This window comes from Pelecanus crispus, chromosome 11 (assembly GCF_030463565.1).
Source record: "Pelecanus crispus isolate bPelCri1 chromosome 11, bPelCri1.pri, whole genome shotgun sequence".
Lineage (NCBI taxonomy): Eukaryota > Metazoa > Chordata > Aves > Pelecaniformes > Pelecanidae > Pelecanus > Pelecanus crispus.
The window spans coordinates 6947877-6967282 of NC_134653.1; the positions used below are offsets into that span (position 1 = coordinate 6947877).

The window sequence follows — 19406 nt, forward strand, 5'->3', positions numbered from 1 at the left end:
GTGCATTATAAGCCTATTGATAAGGTTTTAGCAAGGAACATTTTTTTTACAGCCGAGTTATAAATTCCTGAAAATAAGGAATTTTAAGAGTAATATGGATAGGCTGTTAGCTGTAATGACTCTATGCTATATTGATATAATAATTCTGCTACCATACAAACGTTTGGAGGATCCTTTTTTAAGCCAGAAAGCTTTGTAGGAGAACATAATACGGACTCAAGAAAAACTGACTGTAACAGATACAGATATATAAATTTTATAGACCATGTCAAAGCATAATTAACTTGATTTCTAAAAGAAAATTTCTGTGTACCTTGTACTGATTGATGCAGAAAACAGCATGCTTTTTTAGTTACAAAGGATAGCTATTTTTAAACTAAGATAACGAATTCACTATTCCTAATGCATTTTGAATGTCTGATTAAGCATGGTCCTTAGTCCTGGAAAAAGTTAAACATACAGGCATTCCAATAGCGTGGAATGTTGTTTTCTGGGGGGAAAAAAAACCCCCTTCTTTATTCAATTTATTCAATCAAGGATTTCAATTTTGTGTTAGAGTTTGGTGGTTTTACTTTGTTCCGTTGTATGCAAAGCTGGTCTGTACAAGCAATGTGCACAGACAGTACATCGGGCAAAGACAGGACGGTGGAGTTCTCCTTATAGAAGTTTCTGTACAGTCATATTAGTAACAAGAGTGATATACTTAGTTGTATGTAACGCATTTTCCGTAAAGGGGTTCTTGTGATGTTAACTCTTAAAGTGAAAGTAACTTTAAATTGGTAAAAGTTCGGAAAGATACATTAATGTTTTTAAGCAGTGTTCATTATAGATAAGTCAGTGTCTTAATACTGTTTGACAGTTCATTTATGGTTGTTACCTCTGACACTACTTCATAGTTCTGATATTTCTAATCTCTCCTCAAAATTGGAATTCTAATACTGGTTTTAATTAGAAAAGTTGACTTATCAAAGTGACTTTGATTAAGTGTGTATATAATCTTATATAATTATAATTTCATTTATATAAACCCATGGAGTTATGTTTTGATTCAGCAGTGTTCTTTGTCCGCTTGTAAAGATAGAGTTTCTTCCTTTCTAGAAAAGGTTATTTTCAGAGAGGTTCCACTACAGGAAGGACTGATGCACCCAGGGAAGTTTTTGTGTTACAAGTACACTCGCAGGAGGGGAGAAGTTGGCTGGTCGGACTCTGGCTGTGTTCTAAGCTCTGACCTGGAGTACACCATGTAGGAAAGCATTGATGGGCAAAACTGGTGGAAGTCTCTGAAGCAAGTTAAGAGTCAATATAACTTTGAAGCTTAAAAATAGAGTGTTAAATATGAACAATCTTAAGAAAAATGGAGTGAAAATCTTTTCAAAGATGATAGGTGTTGGGAGGAAATGTTTTTGTCTTGTTGATTGAGGAAATGTATCTTAAATGCTTGCAGTAGAGCTTTTGTTTCTGTTCAGCTGATTTTTAATATGAACTACTAAGAAGGACTCGAGTTTGTATTAAAGTGCTCAAACTGAAGAGTGAGAGTAATTAAAAAGAAAAAAACCCAAACCACATACACAAAACCTCACAACGGGTTGGCCTTTTGTATGTCTTCATACTAGTGATTTCTCCCTTCTAGATTTTAATTTCAAGGTATCTCTTTTGAAATAAAGCTGATCAGTCTGATTTCTAAATTACGCTCCATGCTTAATATTGAAGCACTGGGGGGCGGGGGGGGGGGGGGGGGAATCTGGAAAATTTCTCATTAATCAGATAGCTGCAATGCTCTCTACTTCCCTTTGGCTCTATGGCTGAAAGTGATCTACCATGCTTTTCGGTCAGCTGCAGCTATGGAGCTTGAGAGACTTGCCGCTTCTGGCTTCCTTCTGCTGCTTTGATTTCTCTTTATTATTTCCTGGATACCTAAAGACCATGAAATTCTAACTTCTACAATTCATCTCTTCTTAAATACTCAGGAGAAATCTCAAGAATGAAGGAAACAGTGTAAGTAAAATTTTGACCTTCTGCTAGAAGAGAGATTTGAAGCTTAATCTGGTGAAGGCTAGGTACTTTGTGACAGACAGAGAAAGAGAATGTGGAACCACTTAAGCATCTGCAGAAAGCTCGTCGTTATCATCCCACGCAGCAGTTTCAGGAGGTTAAGAAATATTTACATTTTGAGAAACTCTTTCACCAGAGTCTCTGGTGAGACTACCTTCTTAGTCCCTTCAGGCCTTTTGCAGGATTGAACATCTGAATTTAGCTCTGGCACTGTGAAGGTTTCCGTTATGTTCTCAACAACTTTTATACCATGGGCCGACTAACCATGCTCACTATGCTTGCAGAGAATCTCAGAATAGCTTAGCAACATTCAACTTTTATGGTAGCGTAATTGCAAAGGAAACAAAGGACATAGTTTTGGTTTCACAGGGAGTCATATGGCCCTACATCAAATTACAGGAAAAACAAGATGCCAAAACTTGGTTAGATTTGCTCAGGATCTGGCCTTGGTACTGATACTGGGTTCATCTTTGACCATAGCGAGGTATTTTTTATTTTATTTAGCTACTCTTTGGGCATTAAGACAAAGTAAGGAACATTAGACTTAATGTAGCATATTCCAGTAGTTGCAACTTACTGTGTAAGAAAGTGCATCATGTTGTTTTCTCTTTCTGTGTCCACCAGTTTGCATGTTGTGATATTTTAATGGTGGACCAGCAGGGTATTACAGAGAGGCTGTTGATGTGTTTAGGCCTCGTTTGTTATACGTGTCCAGATGAATCCCTGAAATAGTTTCAGTTGGGCTGCAACTCTAGTTTATAACCACAGACCATTATTTAACACCGCTGTTAAATTATAACAATGATGTTAAAAATTCTCTTACTCTCCACCTTGACATTGTTACTCTGACGTAAGTGTGTGTCTTTTACCTCATCTGGGGAGGGATTTAAACTAAACAAAAGTCATCTACGCAACCTAGAATTAAAATACTCACTTGAGGGGAAATAAGTGCAATTGTATGTGTATAATAATAATCAGTGTAAATATTGAAATTCTGACTTCAGAAAAAATTTCTAGCTGCGCTGTTTTAAAGGAAACGTCCAGAAAATCACCTTAGGTTTACCCCCACAAACAAAATTTTACCAAAACAACAAGCTGTTTGCAGCTTTGCTGTGGTTAGTCAGTTTGAGCATAATGCTTGCTTGAATTCCATAAAGTGTTCATCACAGAAGAAAAAATATCTGCTAGCAGTTTGTAGCTCATTCTGAAATATTTTTGGTTTGGCGAATAAGATTAAAGTTAATGCTGTAGATGTCCCGTCCCGTCCCCGTCCCCCCCCCCCCCCCTTAAATTATTCCTAGAAGTTTTTGTTCTGCTTTAAAAAAAATCACAGTGATAATGTCAGGCTATTTTCTTATTTGGTACTGGTGTCTCACTAAGTATTAGAAGAGAGCAAATGGTAATTTTGAGTTCAGACTGTGGTATGAAGGGCTGTGTGCAGGTGGCTAATACTTCATACAAGCTAATATGTATATGTTCTCTCTAACATGGACACACCTAGATATATATTTCTGACTTACAACCTTATCCTATAATCAATTTTTTTTTTTTTTTGCAATATTTTGTCTCTTCATAACTCTTTCAGTGAAATTTTAGGATATATAGCACTTTACAAGATGTATTGCTCATCACCTCATGAAGTCGCTGCATTACGGTTTTCTAGCTGAGATTATAAATTGGACCGTGTCAGAAAAGTCTGACTCCTTTGCAGGCTCTGCAGCTGGTTGATTGAATATACTCACAGATGGCACAACCTCTCTGTACATTTGTTTACATCAGAATGGATAGCTTTAGAGTCTTATGACTGTAAGGTGCTCATCTATCATGTAAAGCAACTCTTAGAAATTGTAAGCCTTTACAGTTTTAAAACATTCCCAAAGCGTTAAGTTCATTCCTTGCACTACAGTAGATACATGCTTAGAATAATAATGGGATGAAGGAGCTCACAACTTTTGCTGTAGTAATATGAACATATTTGCAAATTTTTGTAGATTTTTGGTAATACTAATTTAATTTAAAGTAAAAAGATATGTTCTGTGGGAGCAGCAGAGTACTGGAGGGTGGTTTATTTCTCACATCTTTTACATCAGAATCTCCTTGCAGCCAACCATGTTTTTTGTCAAAATACTTTGAGTTTCCATCATAAAAACATAAGGAATTTATTATGTCATTTTCCTCTGCTGTGAGAAAATCTGGTATTTCCTCAGCTCTTGTCTGCTGCTTGGATTTACTGCAGGGACATATATTTTATTTCAAAATGCATGTAAGGTTTATGCTCTGCTTGGCGGGGTGCCCAAGTTCTTTACTCTTTTAGTGGAATGTGTCAGCTTAGAGTGCAAACACCTCGAGACCTGAATGCATTTTTTTTCCTCACAACATACTATGACGTAAGCCGACTTTGTTATTTCTGTTTACTTACTGGCAAGGGAGAGTAACATACAGTGTGTGAAAGCTCACATATGTTGAAGCTATGGCAGAACCCAGGCCTATTCCTGTTTCTCCTAAGATTAATTAATGAGGGAAATGTGCAATATGCTACTTGCATTATCTTTCCCTGTATTGTCATGCTCCAGTGTTTTGTCCCTTTTTTACCTCTGCTCCCCCTCACTTTGTTTTAATTGACCATCATTAGCATCTTACGAATCCTTCCTTAACTTCATGAGGCCTCACTTCCCACCCCCTCCCCCCCCCCTTTTTTTTTTTAATCTCTTTCTGGCCCTGTTTTTTGTGTCAGCTGTTAAAGCAAGTAAGTTTGATTTTTACTTTCTGAAGCCCAGCAAATACATTATCCTTCACTTCCAACAGATGGAGCTGAGCAAATGAGCATTGCGTTCAGAAGGCAGCTTAAAAATACGAAGTTGTGAAAAGACTACTTTCAGTACTGAGAGGTCCCAGTCTCTAAGATTTAACTGGTTTTGGTCCCCCATCCCCACTTTCATGGTTAACTCATGCAAACGGAGAGCTTGGTTTCAAGGAAACTTTTGCTTATTTAAAGTCTAGAAAGAGGAGCCCCTAAAATGGGGAGTTTCTCCCTGGCAGCCAGAACTCTTCCTCTATAAAAGGTTTGGCAGGGCAGTCTTTCTGCATTCTGTCACCAGCCTTTAGAAGGAAAATATTCTTTCATCCAGTCATAAAGCAATATGCATAATATTCCTTGTGAAACTCTGCGCTTTGTGGGCATGTTCTGCATCGATCCGTGAAAACACTGCACATAATTTGGGGCATGAATTTGTCCTTTCTGTTTGTTCTATGTCTGCCAAGTTAAAAAATGGGGGCAGCTTGCAGTATATGAAAGACTGCAATGTAAAATACTATATTAATCTTTCTTCTAATGTCAAAATTCCTACACTTGGGCAAGTATCTGAGGCTGTAAAGATTTAAGAAATCCTACCCGTAACTCCTGAAAAATTACCCGTTTCTGAGAAACCGAAAGCTTCTATTTTTACTTTTCCAGAATATAAATGAGTCAGCAGTAACTGAACATAATGTCCAAGCAGCCTCACTGATGTGTTTGCTGTCCTATACAATTCCTGCAGTGTGCTTAGGGTTATCCACCAATGTCCATTCCTTTGAAAGACTGCTCTTAGGCAATAGTTGGAGTCTTTTGTCCAGACCACTGAAGAGTATTTCATCATCTAGCTATCATCAGTGCAACGGGAGTTAAGTACTTACTGGAAAACAGTCTTCTCATTTACTCTATTGAATGCTCAGCTTTGTTAGAACTTTCAGCTTTGTTAGAAATTTCAGCTTTGTTAGAAATTTCAGCTTTCTGAGGATGTTTCCCAGATACAGTATTTTACTTTGTGTAGTGCAAATTTTGTTAAAGAAGGGAAAACTAAAAACTTTAAATTATAACCTTAGCTTCACAATTTGAGCCTCTTGTGATGAATAAAACATTGCATATTCAAAGTAATATAAAGCACTTACCTTTTCAAGAAAACGCTCCACAGATAGAACGGGCTGAGACTTTCACTGTGTATAGTCAGATGAAATATAATTATTGTTTGGAGCATATAGCCCCTTTTTTTTATGTAGAAAGCAGGGTGTATATATTACAGTAACTTCTTTAGCTGCTGTACATCACGATGAAAAATCCAGACGCTTGCTGACTACAAAAACATACAGTTCGGTAAAGGAAACAGGAACTTGGTTTAAGTCATTCAAACCATACACGTTGCATGTTTAGCAAACCTATGGTTTCATCATGTGACTTTAAAGTTCAAATTATCCTCTGCAGTGAGGTATTTTAGAACAGAAACGTAGTGTTTGTCCCTGCCATTTCTAAGTATGTGAGGCCATCCAGTGGATTTTTTTTTCCTGTTCATGAAGTAATCCTACATGTATTGGCCAGCCTTTGCAATTACATTTTTTTCTAGTGCGCTGTTTTAAGTGCTAGAAGTCTAGAAAAGGAGAAGCTTGTTGAATAAACACCAAGCAAGGCCCCTTGCTTAACAAGACAAAAACTTGACACAAAAGTAGTGCATGTCAAAAATATTAAGAACCCTTCTTAAAAATAGGGTGTATTTCTATTTTTCCATGAGTCCTAGCTCTTGGAACACTCCCAGTATTGTACACATGCAATAAATTATTTTTCCACATGCTCTGCAGTGACCATGAGGTGTTAAAAGACAGGATTCCGAGTCTGTAGTATGTTTTGGGTCTGGCTCAGCATCAGTCGTCTTCGTGACTATGTTGAACGGTGTTCTTAAAACCTCAGCTATAAATGAGCAAGAAAGGGTTGGCTCATGGGTTTGTTTTTTTTTTTTTAGTGCACATGGGGAAAAACATTTTTATTGTAATATTTTAATAATCTGCAGTGGCTTTTGTAGGTTGAGAAGATAATTTGTGACCAGTGTTTGATCAGTGCTCTCTGTTTTCATGGCATCTTACTTGTTGCGCTTTAACAAGCTTTTACTGAAAAACATGTGGGAAGAGCCAAAACACTTCAAAGAAATGAAATGAGACAAATGTGTATGAGTCTAGATTTCAAAATTGGGGTTGTGGGTTAGGTTACCTGGAGAAAATATTTCAGCACTAGGTGTACATATCCACCTGAAGGTTAGCACTACTGCTCCAAATACTTTTTTGAAACTAGAGATGCTCATGGAAGGTCTTGGGTTGCAGCAGTGGCCCAGAGACACTTCAGGTTGAAGGTTCATGTTCTGTGTGAAGTAGCTGCCTACTCTAAAACAGCTTTCAGTGGCTCTGTGAAATGTGGTTTCCAATGAGCTTACACATGTTACTCAGAATACTCTCATTCCCATACTGACTTTGTTTTTTATCATGTTAGCACAGTAGTTTGTTGGACTGGGTAGATTGTTTCCCCTTTATTTACGGTAGTTCCTCCAAACTGTTACTGAAAAACTTGGATAAAGCTGGCAGTGTAGTGTAGGTGTTTTGTATATAGCATTTGCTTTTGAGGTGTACCCAAATCCAGGTTTATTTTGTTAGCATTAATTTCTCATAGTTAAGAATGGTAAAGAAAAAATACACATTGTAATCATACGCAAGTCAGTCAAATTTTTTTTTTTTTTGCTCCCTCCTGTTGATTTTCCGTGAAAGATGCAAATTTGAAGTGTCACCTTATTCTTTCTAGGACTTAGGGCTGTGCAGAGAGCACACTAAACTACGTAAGCGTAGTCAAATGATTGGTTTTGAAATTGCAGTAGAATTTCAGAAAGTCTTTGGTCATCAACTAGTAGATACTAACTTGACTTTTTAGCTTCCAGAATGGATCATGTGTGCACATGAGGCAATGCTAAACAGTTATGGCATCGGTTTGTTGCTGTACTTTCCATGAAGTGGTCTGAGTAGGCATGTGATTGATCACCATGGCTCTGCTGGGGGGCAGGGAGGGAGTAAAATTATTTCTTGGCTGAGGGCCGCCAGCAAACAGCTGGGTTTTGTACTTTTTCTGAAGTTGCATTGGGTGGATGCACACAAGGGTATCTGGATTGATTATTAGTAAAATAAAGGCATATCAATGGCTGCACCAAAAGTTTAAGGAATAATCAAATCACTTTTTACAAAGGTTTAAATTATTTGGAGTTAATTAGCAATCAGTGAGCAAGGAGTAACTCAAGTGAAGATAAGCCCTAACACAACAGCATTAAGACTACATTTCCTGTTACTCAGTAACTGCTTTTCTGAAAATGCAAGGTGTAGTAAAGCAGAGCTGCAAGGGAACTTACCCTCTAATGAGAAAAATTATATAAACAAAATCAGAAAAGCAAAACCTGAAAAGCTATTTCTTATGCTTCCCATCTTTAAAAAGAAAAAATATTCTAAGAGAAAGCCCCCGTCTTCAAAATTGTGTTCACATTTACAATCATTATTTCATAATTTGACTGAAACCTGTATTAAGCCTTGTTGTTCAGTGGTATTTAGAGGGCAAGAACATTTATCATACTTTGAATCAGGAGCAAGTAGCACATTACAATTTCAGAATGTGTACACAGATTCAGAGAATCACATCAGAAAGTATCCCCATTTTACAGGCGGAGAAACTTGGCTACTGAGAAATTTATTCTTCCAAGTTGATGGAATAAATTGAAAGCCAGAGGAGAAATAGAGGTTAGAAAATCAAGGTTTCCCAACTCCGTATTCTTTATTCTGTTTAGATCATGCTGATTTCCATCTTGATAGTTGCAATTCTGTCTCATCTATGGAAACAGAGAAAACTTAGTCTGAGGTATCTTAACAGCTACATTGATGTGGTTTTGGCAGCACCTCACTGTGCTGTCACTGTCACAGTTAATGTGTTACTGAAAGAAAAGCAAAATATTGGTGTTGTGTGACCAGCTGCGTCTTTCCTTAAACAATAAAACAGTTTATTTAATTTGCTTAAATGATCACAGGGTGCAAGTCATATGAGAACAGTGGCAAACAGACTAGTGTTCAGTTGTATCAACTTTTCATAAACCTGCAAAAAATGGTGGTTAAGTGGCTGTGTTTGGAATGATGCATAATTTTACTATTATTTTTATTTGTGATTTATGATTTCTTGGTATTAGCATGTATTAGTATACGTGTTGTCAGTGGAAAAGATTGATGTATGATAATGATGTTCCGCATAGGGTGGAGGCAGGAAAGGTAGAAGTTGCAGAAGTTAAATAATTGTGAGATGCCGGAACAATATTTAAGGACTGGCCGATAACACATACAATTCCACTAGCCACCTACGGTGTGCTGCAGTGGGCAAAACTCTTGTTTATTTTTTAACACATCTTACTGTTCCTGTGGCAAAATAAATATATCCAGTACTGAGTGACAGGTGTCATTATAAAGAAAGCAGGCGTGAGCTACTTTTCTTTTGACCAAACCCAATAATTTCTCTTAATTGACCTGTGTTGCTGATGTCTTCAGGAGAGTACAGATCCCTGACAGTAGGTTTGATTTGAAGTGAGGTCTCTTTCTCTCATATACATGTATGCCAGATGAGCGAAACTTTTCCATCTTCTCTAACAAACACTGTTCAATGCTTCTGGCTTGCGAGATGCTGAAAACATGGAGATTTCAGTCTTTTTGTTCTCTGTCTTAAAGCAGATCCGTCCAGTAAAGTATTATGGCGATGGTGATTCTGTCTTGCTCACCCTCCTCTGAGTCCCCGTGATGGGTTGTTGAGCAAAGAGTCGCAACACTCAGTTGAGCAGTGGAGCTCTTGTTGGCTTGGTGCAGCATCAAGTAGCCACAGTCATCAAGGACGGAGACCAGAGGCTGTAGTAAGCTTGCCGTTAGTCTAAGGACTGGACTGGATTGCTCTAGGGTAAGGATTATTTTTAGGGAGCTAATCCTGCATGAGAAGTCTGGAGTCTGTTTTTAGACTATGCTGTTGTCTTCTCTCTTGATTAACATACCTTTTCTTGCCTTTTGGATGTAACGTTATTAAGAAAACTGGCCCTGTGTAGTAGGATCATTTTAGAATATTAAATGGCTGTTATTGCCTGTTCCCCAGTGCATTATGATGAAAAGCAATTGTTGTGTTACTGGCATTTTGGATTGTGAAATAGTCTACATTTTTTTTAAAGATATTGTTCATAAACCCCCATGTATTTCCATCTTAATTTTTCCTCTAGTGTTGTTACGTAACAGAAAAATAACTTGAGTGTGGGATATTAGCCACAAAGACAGTCAAAGATTGCTTTGACTCTGTTCAAGGGCTGAGCTTACATACTGGAAGCTTTTCTTGGTGGCATTTTAGCACCTTAAGGCTACTTGTATTAATGCAATAACTCAAGATTCCTGGTTTGGTTGTGGTTTGTTGTTGGTTTGTTTTTTTTTTTTTTCAAGAGTATCTGTTCTGAGGCTTTTGTTACATTGATGCACGGTTGCCAGTCAATCTGTAAAATTGTTCTTGTGAAAGGCCTTGCTTTTAATTTTATGTATGTTTAGTCTTTGTACTTGACAGCAAGCAAATTTCTGTCCTTGATTAAAAGACCATAGAACATTAGGCATTTGACATAAAAAAGGGGTGAAAAAAAAGGCAGGGAAGTCGTACACAAAACCAAGAATTGCTAGCTTGAAGAAAGTTAAAGGAATTTTGTTTATGGTTTAATTTTAGAATAAAAAAGCCTTGCATGTCTTTATTGTATTATATTCCCTGCATGTTTGGTTTGGGGATTTTTTTGAGTGTGGGTTTTTTCAATGGAATTCAGATGCTTATGTTGATTTATAAGGTACATGGAGCTATGTGAATTTGTAAAATTTGATAGTCTTACTGCCTCTGCTTGGAATTCTGCTTGGATAGGGTTAAGAAAGCACAAGTTGGAGATGTGTACACATAAGCACTGGAATTAATAATTACCTGTGCCTCAGAGGCTGGTCGTAAATCAACATTTCTTCCTTTTATTCCAGAACAGACATGATCTGTGCTGTGCAATTGCTACCTTCACATCTCAGGGTTGCTTGCCCATGAATCAGTATTAGTGATTTTATATTGGCTTATTTGGGCGTAGTTTGTAATGTAAGTTGTTTTATAAACAGTATTTTTTTATTATTATTACTATACAGTAATGTTTCTATCAATCACAAAATAAATTCCTCAGTACGGATATATCATCTACGTAACTCAGCTATGAGTGCTCAAAAATTGCCCGTATTTCCAAATAATACTCTTACTTCTGTTAAAGGGTGGGAAAAAGCTTTTTCTAATGGCAAGTTTTGTAGGAGAGCTGGTCTCTGCATAGAACTGCAGGTGCTAGAATGATTATTTAATTGCACATAGGCTGACCTGAAAAATTTCAGAAACTTCTGTATAAATTAAGTATGAAATCTGTTTCATTGTGAACTAGTGAAGCCATAACTTAATTAGAAAGAATTACAATGCTCTGGAGCTGAATGGGAATGGCACTTCTTTTGATCTTTGAGCATCCTGTCAACCACAATGACTAGTACCAGATGTTTCATAAAACAATACAAGAAACATATGGTTTTTTATAAATATTTCTTTCTTGTGAATAATCAGACCTAACAGCCTGGTTAAATATCCTTCTGTTAGGTTCAAACCCAAAATTAACTATTGTTGAAATCTGTTTCTTGCAACAGAATTTTCTCTTACCTGCCTCATCCTCACAGCAGCAGTTTGTTGTAGAAGTTATGGTTAATTTTGTTTCTTCTTTCAAATACTTGCAGCAATACCCTTACTGCTTGCAGACAGGACCAGCTAGCACAAATCTGTGTTTAACCAGAAACTGGGGCTGATTTTTATTTTTTTTGCTAATGATTAACTCTCTAATTAGTTTTACTGATCTTACTGCTTTTGGGAACTGCAAGAATATTCTGCTAGTGACCACCAGATGGAGTTTTTAAAACAGCTTTGATAACCTAATACCAGAATTAATTTAAAAATTATCTTTTAAAGGTTTTGGAGATGAGTTAAGAAACAGTTGTGGAAATTCTACTAGCTTCAAGATAAATTTTGGCTTAAATTTGCAAATGTTGCTAAAATTAGGCTTTTCAGTTAATTTTGTAATTGGTTAATGCATAGGCTAACATACAAGTCAGGAGCAGAAGAACTTTCTATTGATATCAGTGAGATTTGTGATAAAACCGCTTTAATTTAGGACATTAATTCTGTGTTTTTGAAGGTTAACTTTATCCAGAGCTGAGCACTTCCTCTCCATTTTTATCACAGAATTATTCCTACTATTGAGCAGTGTACTTGCAGGTACTGTTCCTGCAAGATGTCTCCAATTGTAAATCTGTTTCCCTTTCTTTTCTTATTCATCCTCTCTCCCGGTATCTGAGTTGCGAGTATTTATGCTGATGCTTATTTATCTTTTCATATAGTGCATCATCACGTACTTTTAAACTAGATAAAATGGATTCTCTTTCTGGTTATAAATTTTGTTTGTTTTAAAGAACTTGTAGTAGGAAGTTGTTTTTTTTAAATATATTTGTATATTTAATTCATAAATACACTGATAAGAATCTGGTGGTTTAAAAATCTTTTACTGTCATGATTTGTAATAATATAAGAATTCTGCCTGATGTAGACTGTGAGTAATTTTGACCATTCTTGTGAAAGTAATTAAAAGTACTAGTTCTTTAGAGAGAGGGAATACAAGGAAATGACGTGGACTTCCAAGGTAAGGAAAGGACTTGGTGGGAAGAAAGTGGAATGACAAAGTAGATGATAAATCCTCTTCTCTCCTGATGGGAAACGAATGTATTCAGCATATGTCAAAGTGTTTTGATATGTAATGGAAAGCTAAAGGAAATACAAGAGAGGAAACATTTCACACTTCAAATTTGTTGCCATGGCAGTCTGCACAGCTGGTTTTGTAGGTTTAGATTGCTTTCACTTGGAAAAAGTATTGCATGAGATAGTAAAGAAATACACAAGGGTTTGCTTACTAAGAAACTGCAAAAATTAATCGTAGAGCATACGCTGCAGATTCATGAGTGCGTCGAGCACTTTACAGCTGCAGAACCTTAGGCAAAAGTGAGTACTTCTCAAAGTCCTCAGCTGACAGCAGAACTGAGAGCAGCACTTGGCCAGGTTCTGCTTTTGTTTTCTTACCAGTCCTGTGCCGCTGCAGTAAAGCTCATGAGAAGGTCTCCAGCCTGAGCACTGTGCTGCTTTCATTTTAATGAGCAATGGTAAATGGGTTTTTATCTATGTACTTATCCATTACACAAAAACAATTTAATTGAATCTTAGTTTAAAAAAAAAGGGTGTTACTTCCCTTTGAGTTTTCTGGTAGCTGTGTCATATTTTCTTGGCAACCTTGGGGCCTGTTTTCCTAGTATATGATAGCTAAATGCATATTTTCTGCAACTGCTCCAAAATGTGGTTGTCTTCAGTGAAATCTCTTTGTATTGACAGGAAGGGCAGATTCTGATGCCACGTTGGCCTGGTTTGTACTAGTGTAAACCTATTGACTTGGTTGTACCTGATCAACTCTTTTTACTTGCATTTATGTACAAGTTCACCCTTCGCAAACTTGTTAACTTGCTGCTTATTAACTAGTTCTGTTCTCATTTAAGATCCTTCAAGTTTATGTTGTATAAAAGGAGTTTTACTAATCCCGATGAGAAACACAGCCTTTTTATGTATAATGGTTGTATTTTAAAGCTCTGAGGGATGAAGCATCAGAAAGTCACTACCTTGTGTTTGCTTAGAGGTGCTGGGTCTCCAATTAGAGTAACAGAAAATACTCTTTAAACCATTGTATGGAAGTAAGAGCATCTTGTCAGATCCTGGGCTTTGACTACATGATATAATATTGCAACTTCCATTTTCACAGTTGCCATTTTAATTTATTTCTCACTGAGACTTAACACTCAGAAGTGCCTTGAACTAAGTTTTTTTTTTCTTTAAGGAATTCACCAGTAACCATTTTAAGTAGAGTTTGCTTTTACTTGCTGTCTTCCTACACTTTACAGAAGATTTAAAGGGAACAAATTAATAATTTTGAAAGCACAGCCAGGAAAATATTCTCATATATTTGGGGTAAACTGACTGTTCCACATTGAGTGATCTTTTGGTTATATGCAGTGGTTACTGCAATAAATGTATTATGAGGTGCGTTATATTCTTCAAGCTAAATTTTCTTCAGTACGCCAAAGGTATGGGTTGTTATATTATGTTGTTCTGGGAACTGAGAGAATTTCTGCAGGGAGCTGATTTCCGAGATCTCATTTGTGGCAGCACAGAGAGGAAGTCACAAGGACAGGGCTGATGTATGCATTCATCACCAGCCTTGTATTTCTGTGGTGCAGTGTTACTCTATCCTGTTAGTTGCAGGATTCTTTATGCTGAAAAAAATTGGAGGGTGTGTGCCTTTTTCCTTTCATTCCCAGCTAACTTCATGCTGATGAATAATGAGATTTTAATTATGTCAAAATTATGGCCTGGAAAATATGGTAACTTAACATGTCTGATTTGCCGTCCAAGTCATGCAATTTGTTATATTTTGATGCATTGAAGCAACACAGGTTTAATCTTGTCTACAGTAGGTTTTTATCAAGAAGGCCAAAAAAAAAAAAAAAAAAATCACACATCTTACTGACCAGATACACTTTAACACTTTTTATTGAGAATCTATTATGAGTCACTGGTTCCTCTGTGAGGCTTTGCAGAAAGTCCATTTCTGTAGTATTTTGACATAATACTGAAGGCCACATCTCTTCATTTTAATAGAACCAGAAATTTTCTAGGGATTGTTCACTTTCTTTCATTAACTGAAATTATGTCTTCAGAGACCAACTCAATTTGATTCTCAAATGAAAACTTTTGAAACTAGAACCTCTACTAGGTTAGTCACCAAGAACCTGTCTTGAGCTAGCTATGTTAATAATTTAAGCAGAAGCAGAGCAACATTTTTGTTCGTTCATTGATTTGACTTAATTGGCAGTTCAGCAAGGGGGCTATAAGACACAGATCAACTCAAATACTAAATTTAGTTTTGTGAGAAAATAACACTTAATAATGGCACTTAACTAGTGCTTACTTTCTAGTATACAGTATATACATACAGAAACATACAGTACACCTTACTGTTCAGAGGTTACATTTAAATGATACACTTTAAGAAATAATTTAATAAATTCTTTGCAAATTCTTTTTACATCAGTAGGCTGATTATTATCTTGCATATATACAGTATTTTACTCATATTTATTTAAATGTGAAATAGATAAGCCCCTATTTACACTCATCAGAAACCTTCAGGTATGTGAAATGGAAAGGCCCCTTTCTTGAGAACTTTGTATATTGAAGATTTGTCCATAAAAGTTCTTCCATATCTATGATACCATGTATTTCCTTAAGTATTTTACTGCACTTGCTCATCAACTGTTTTTTATATAAATATTGCAAAGTTCTTGCTTTTTGGGATACTGCTTTTTAAGAGATACCACGTGAGGGTGCTGCAATTAAGTTCAGAATTTCTTTGAGAGAACAGCAGTCAGTCAGCTCCATGGCACAGTTTCTTTGGGGAAACTAATACATCAAATTAACTCTTAATAAAAGTTAAGCGGCTATCAGTCTTGTCCATTAAATTATGGAAGTTTTTGTCTATATGATTGCCATCACAGTATCTCATCAAGGATACACACAAACATACTTAACTCTGCTGCAAGAAAAAAGATAAGGAAAAAAAATCAAAACTGAGATTTCAAGAGTAAATTATATAAAAAAAACTTGTTCTTTCTCCATCTCTTAAATAGCAGCTTCCATTTTACTACATAAATCCATTAATAATGTCAAATCACTGAATTTGGGTCGTCGTAAAGGAGTCAGTCTAGTGAAGTAAATGTGAGTGGTGAATGGTACCAAGTGTACAAGACCAAGCATGGACAGAAACAGAGGAGCAAAACGAAAAATAAATAATAATAGCACATTCGGATAGAAAAGTCAAAAAGATGAGAGAAGAGGCTAAAGAGAGATGATGAAAGAGCCATGATCTGAAACTGGGAATTTAACATGGAGAGAAAGGAACAGAAATAACTGTGACAGTCCTGTTAGAGACAGAAGGTAAGATGTCTTAGGAGAGGGGGGAAATAAATTGAAATTGCACTTAATACTGCCTGTTCAGCCACACTGTCCTGGCAGTGTCCCAGTTCTGGAAGCTTCTTTTCACACCAGATAAGCCAGTTCCTCCCTGCTGGAATTTTTCCTGCATAATGGGATGGAATTTCTTTAACAGATTTTACATGAGAGATTTAATGTGGTGCATTAGGAAACCTAATTTTCCTCAGATGGGAAGCAGAGGAGCCTATTTGCTTGACAGTTGTAAGGATAGATTTCTTTCTTAAGCACTTCTGTGTGGAAGTGAGCTCGAATGCTTAAGATACGTAGAAATTCACAGAAAACCTCTCAAGTTAAGGGGAAAAAACCAAGCAACCAACCCCATCGTTTACGAAAGCAGCCAGTATCATGTCAGCATAGAGGCACCATAAATTAGTGTGTGACTCAAACACAGTGATAAAGAAAGGCTTAATTCTTTAACGTGGTTTTCATCAACAGGCTAAATCTGTGAAGTAAATTGATGTAGTTGCACTGGATAGTTTTCGGGTGGAGAAAACGCCATAGAAATAGACGGTTTACTATATAGGGTTTAAGGGTTAAAAAAAATTCAGTAAAACATGGAAAGCTATTAAAAAAGTAAAGATTAATAGAGAGTCTTCCACCAGGATGTGGATAACTTAGAGATGCTTGTATATGAAGAAGATAAGCAAAGATGGCTATGAGGTGAAATTATTTGAGTAACATTGAAGAGAAGGGAAAAGCTCTGAAAAGATCCTGCTTCCTACTTAGAACTTAAGCCTGTCTCTGTGCTGACAAATTAGGGCCAGTTATCAGATGAGACGGAGCTATAAGCAATGGAAAAGGTTCAGTTCTGGTTTTGCTCCGTGGTGTTTCTATACCAGAGGCTTGAAAAGCCACACTTCTTGAAAAAAGTCATGTGGAATTTGAGTTGTGTTGTGACAGATTAAGGAACACAATGATTCTGCTGTGTTGCAGGAAGAGTGACAAAGCCGTCTTGCTGCCCCAAATCATTGGGAGAACAGCAGTTTAATTTCTGCCCCTCCTCCATCATTAATAATGCAACAACAGCATAGGAACAGGTAGTTTTGGGTCAGCGTTTCGCAGTCTGCTGTTGCGGGTAACTGTTAACTTTCTTCCTGCAGCAATTTGTGTTTCTTATGTATTTCAAATACGCGGTAAAATTTGGCAATCTGGATTGGATTTCTTCATCCCCACTGCGAAATACAGAAACTATACTTTTCTTGTATATTCAAGAATCACATTGGGAGGCACTCCATGTCTGAGATGTCAGCAAAAAGCTGATGCTGACTGGGATTCCTATATATTGCTCCCATTTTAAAATCCTGTATGTATTGAGGGATTTTGTATGGTTTCTAAACCTCCGGTGATGCCCTAGATTAAAGAGATTTTCATTTATTTGTTGCAAACATATCCCTTGAAAATACAAAACGTTAATCATAAACATATTTATTTTTAAGATAATTACTCTTGTTACATGAACATATGTGGACCATAACACTTACCCAGACATTCTTTACTAGCTAAATTTTGATTTAACTTTGTAAACCACCGTGTCCTTCATTTTAATATGCGGAACAAATATCTCTCAGTTCCCTTAGAATTAGTTAATAAATATTTCTGAATTCTTGAAATGTTCTAGGATGCAAACAAAGCACTGGAAAAATAAAACACATTTTTGTTAATTGTTCTATCTAGAAAAATATCAATTTACCATAAATGTTAAAACTTAGGTTAGTTTGTGCGCTAAGATAATTTCTGAAAATGGTAAATTAGGCTTCTTTTAGAGGGGATTCAGTGAAGAAGAAAGAAATTAAATAATTTAATTTATAATTAACATTTACTACTTGGACATGTGTAATTGGATAATATGATCTTTAGTAAAGATCATCTATATTGTCTTCATTGAAAAATGCTATTTACTTCATCAAGGATAGCACTGTTACTTCTTTGTACAGAAAATACGGTAATACCTTTTTCTATACAAGATACAAGGTGCTGTGTCTTCCATCAAGACTTCAGTAAACTGCTCAGTGATTTCTTCAGACAGGAATATTAGAACGATGAAGACGGAGTTTATGCTTTGTAACCAGTTCAGTGCATTGAAAGTATTAGACGTCACAGCTATTACACCACACAGGCCAGAGTCTCACAAGATTTCAGCGAACAATTAACTATTTGAAAATTAAGACTGTTTCATTTAACTGTAATGGAAAGCTCCTTCTAGCCTCTTGGTTGGGACTCTCACATTAATGACTGCCAACACAGCAGTATCACGGTCCCAGCACTGGTATGCTAAGTACTGCAGTAACACAGCCCCAGAGGGTTTTTTCATGCCTATGTCATAACTTGCTGTACTACTGTGCGTTCATGAGAACACCCTTGATTCCCACAGTGTATCTTTTTAAGCAAACGTCGTAATTTGTTGGGAAAGTTTTTGTTAATGTATCTGTAGAGCAGAGGCATTATAAAGCTGCTTGAGAAAGCCAAGAATTTTGATAAAATCTTGGTAAAATGTAATATTCGACTGTAATTCTCATCTGCAATTCTTCCTTGTGCATTAGTAAATGTGCTTACCAACAGAATAACATAATAGGGTGTCCATAATGTGAACTGTGTACAGACTGTGGCAATCAAAAGCCTGTGCACCGATGGATCTAATCGTCCAGTGTCTTGATCCAGTGGTGTAGCCTCTTTGCGTATTCGCAAGATTAATATAAGTGCATACAGTACAGCGATAGCTGGTACAACGTACCCGATAAAGACCATAATGGCATCTGCTGCTTCTTTGTTCTGCATCTTGGAACATTCAATTATTTTAGTGGATACGTGATTGCAGACGTAGAACAGGAGAGATGAGAAACTTGTAAGCATGGCACCACCCCATATGAATCCACAAACATGTTTGGTGTTGTACACGCTCGACATGTAAGTTCTAGGTAGAGCACGTTCAATGTAGTAGTCCAGACTGAGTAATGTAGTAGAGTACATGGTAACTAAAGACGAGACGTTGAATAAAATAAGTAAGGTAATATAAACTTCATTGTTAGAACTCCATATGGCCCATTTTGTACTGGCAAGACCTAGAAGGTACATCGGTGCCAGAGCGTTGATGATGAGACCAGCAATGGCAATGTTGACAAAGTAAACATCTGGCATAGTCATAGTAGCTTTGTTATAGAGATTAACTAGGACCAGCAAGCCATTGTAACAAAGGCCAATTGGGAAACATATAATGAGGTAGAGTAGGGAAAAGATGGAAAGTACAAGGTGGAAGTCATGGCAGAGATGCTGGTCCTCACTGTTCTCGGTACTGTTGTTTAAGGTTTCACAGCTCCACATA

At 36.7% G+C, this 19406-nt stretch overlaps 2 protein-coding genes across 4 annotated transcripts in view; one reads left to right on the forward strand and one right to left on the reverse strand.

Annotated features, from left to right (window-relative positions):
- Nucleotides 1-19406, forward strand: part of CHLSN (cholesin) — a 134787-nt gene that overhangs the window by 28866 nt on the left and 86515 nt on the right. Inside the window, exon 1 of one of the 3 annotated variants that reach the window (XM_075719131.1) lies at nucleotides 9792-9817. The exons of the other annotated variants lie outside the window; for them this stretch is intronic. The gene's annotated coding sequence lies outside the window, so the exon portion shown is untranslated. Of the gene's footprint in view, nucleotides 1-9791; nucleotides 9818-19406 lie in introns of those variants that run through there. 3 annotated transcript variants of the gene reach the window in all.
- Nucleotides 18395-19405, reverse strand: GPR146 (G protein-coupled receptor 146). Its single transcript, XM_009487462.2, has one exon. It carries the CDS (start codon nucleotides 19403-19405, stop codon nucleotides 18401-18403), a length of 1005 nt encoding a protein of 334 aa, XP_009485737.1. The 3' UTR covers nucleotides 18395-18400.

Coding starts and splice junctions, on each gene's coding strand:
- GPR146 (XM_009487462.2), bottom strand. CDS start 19,405: ATGTGGAGCTGTGAAACCTTAAACAACAGTACCGAGAACAGTGAGGAC.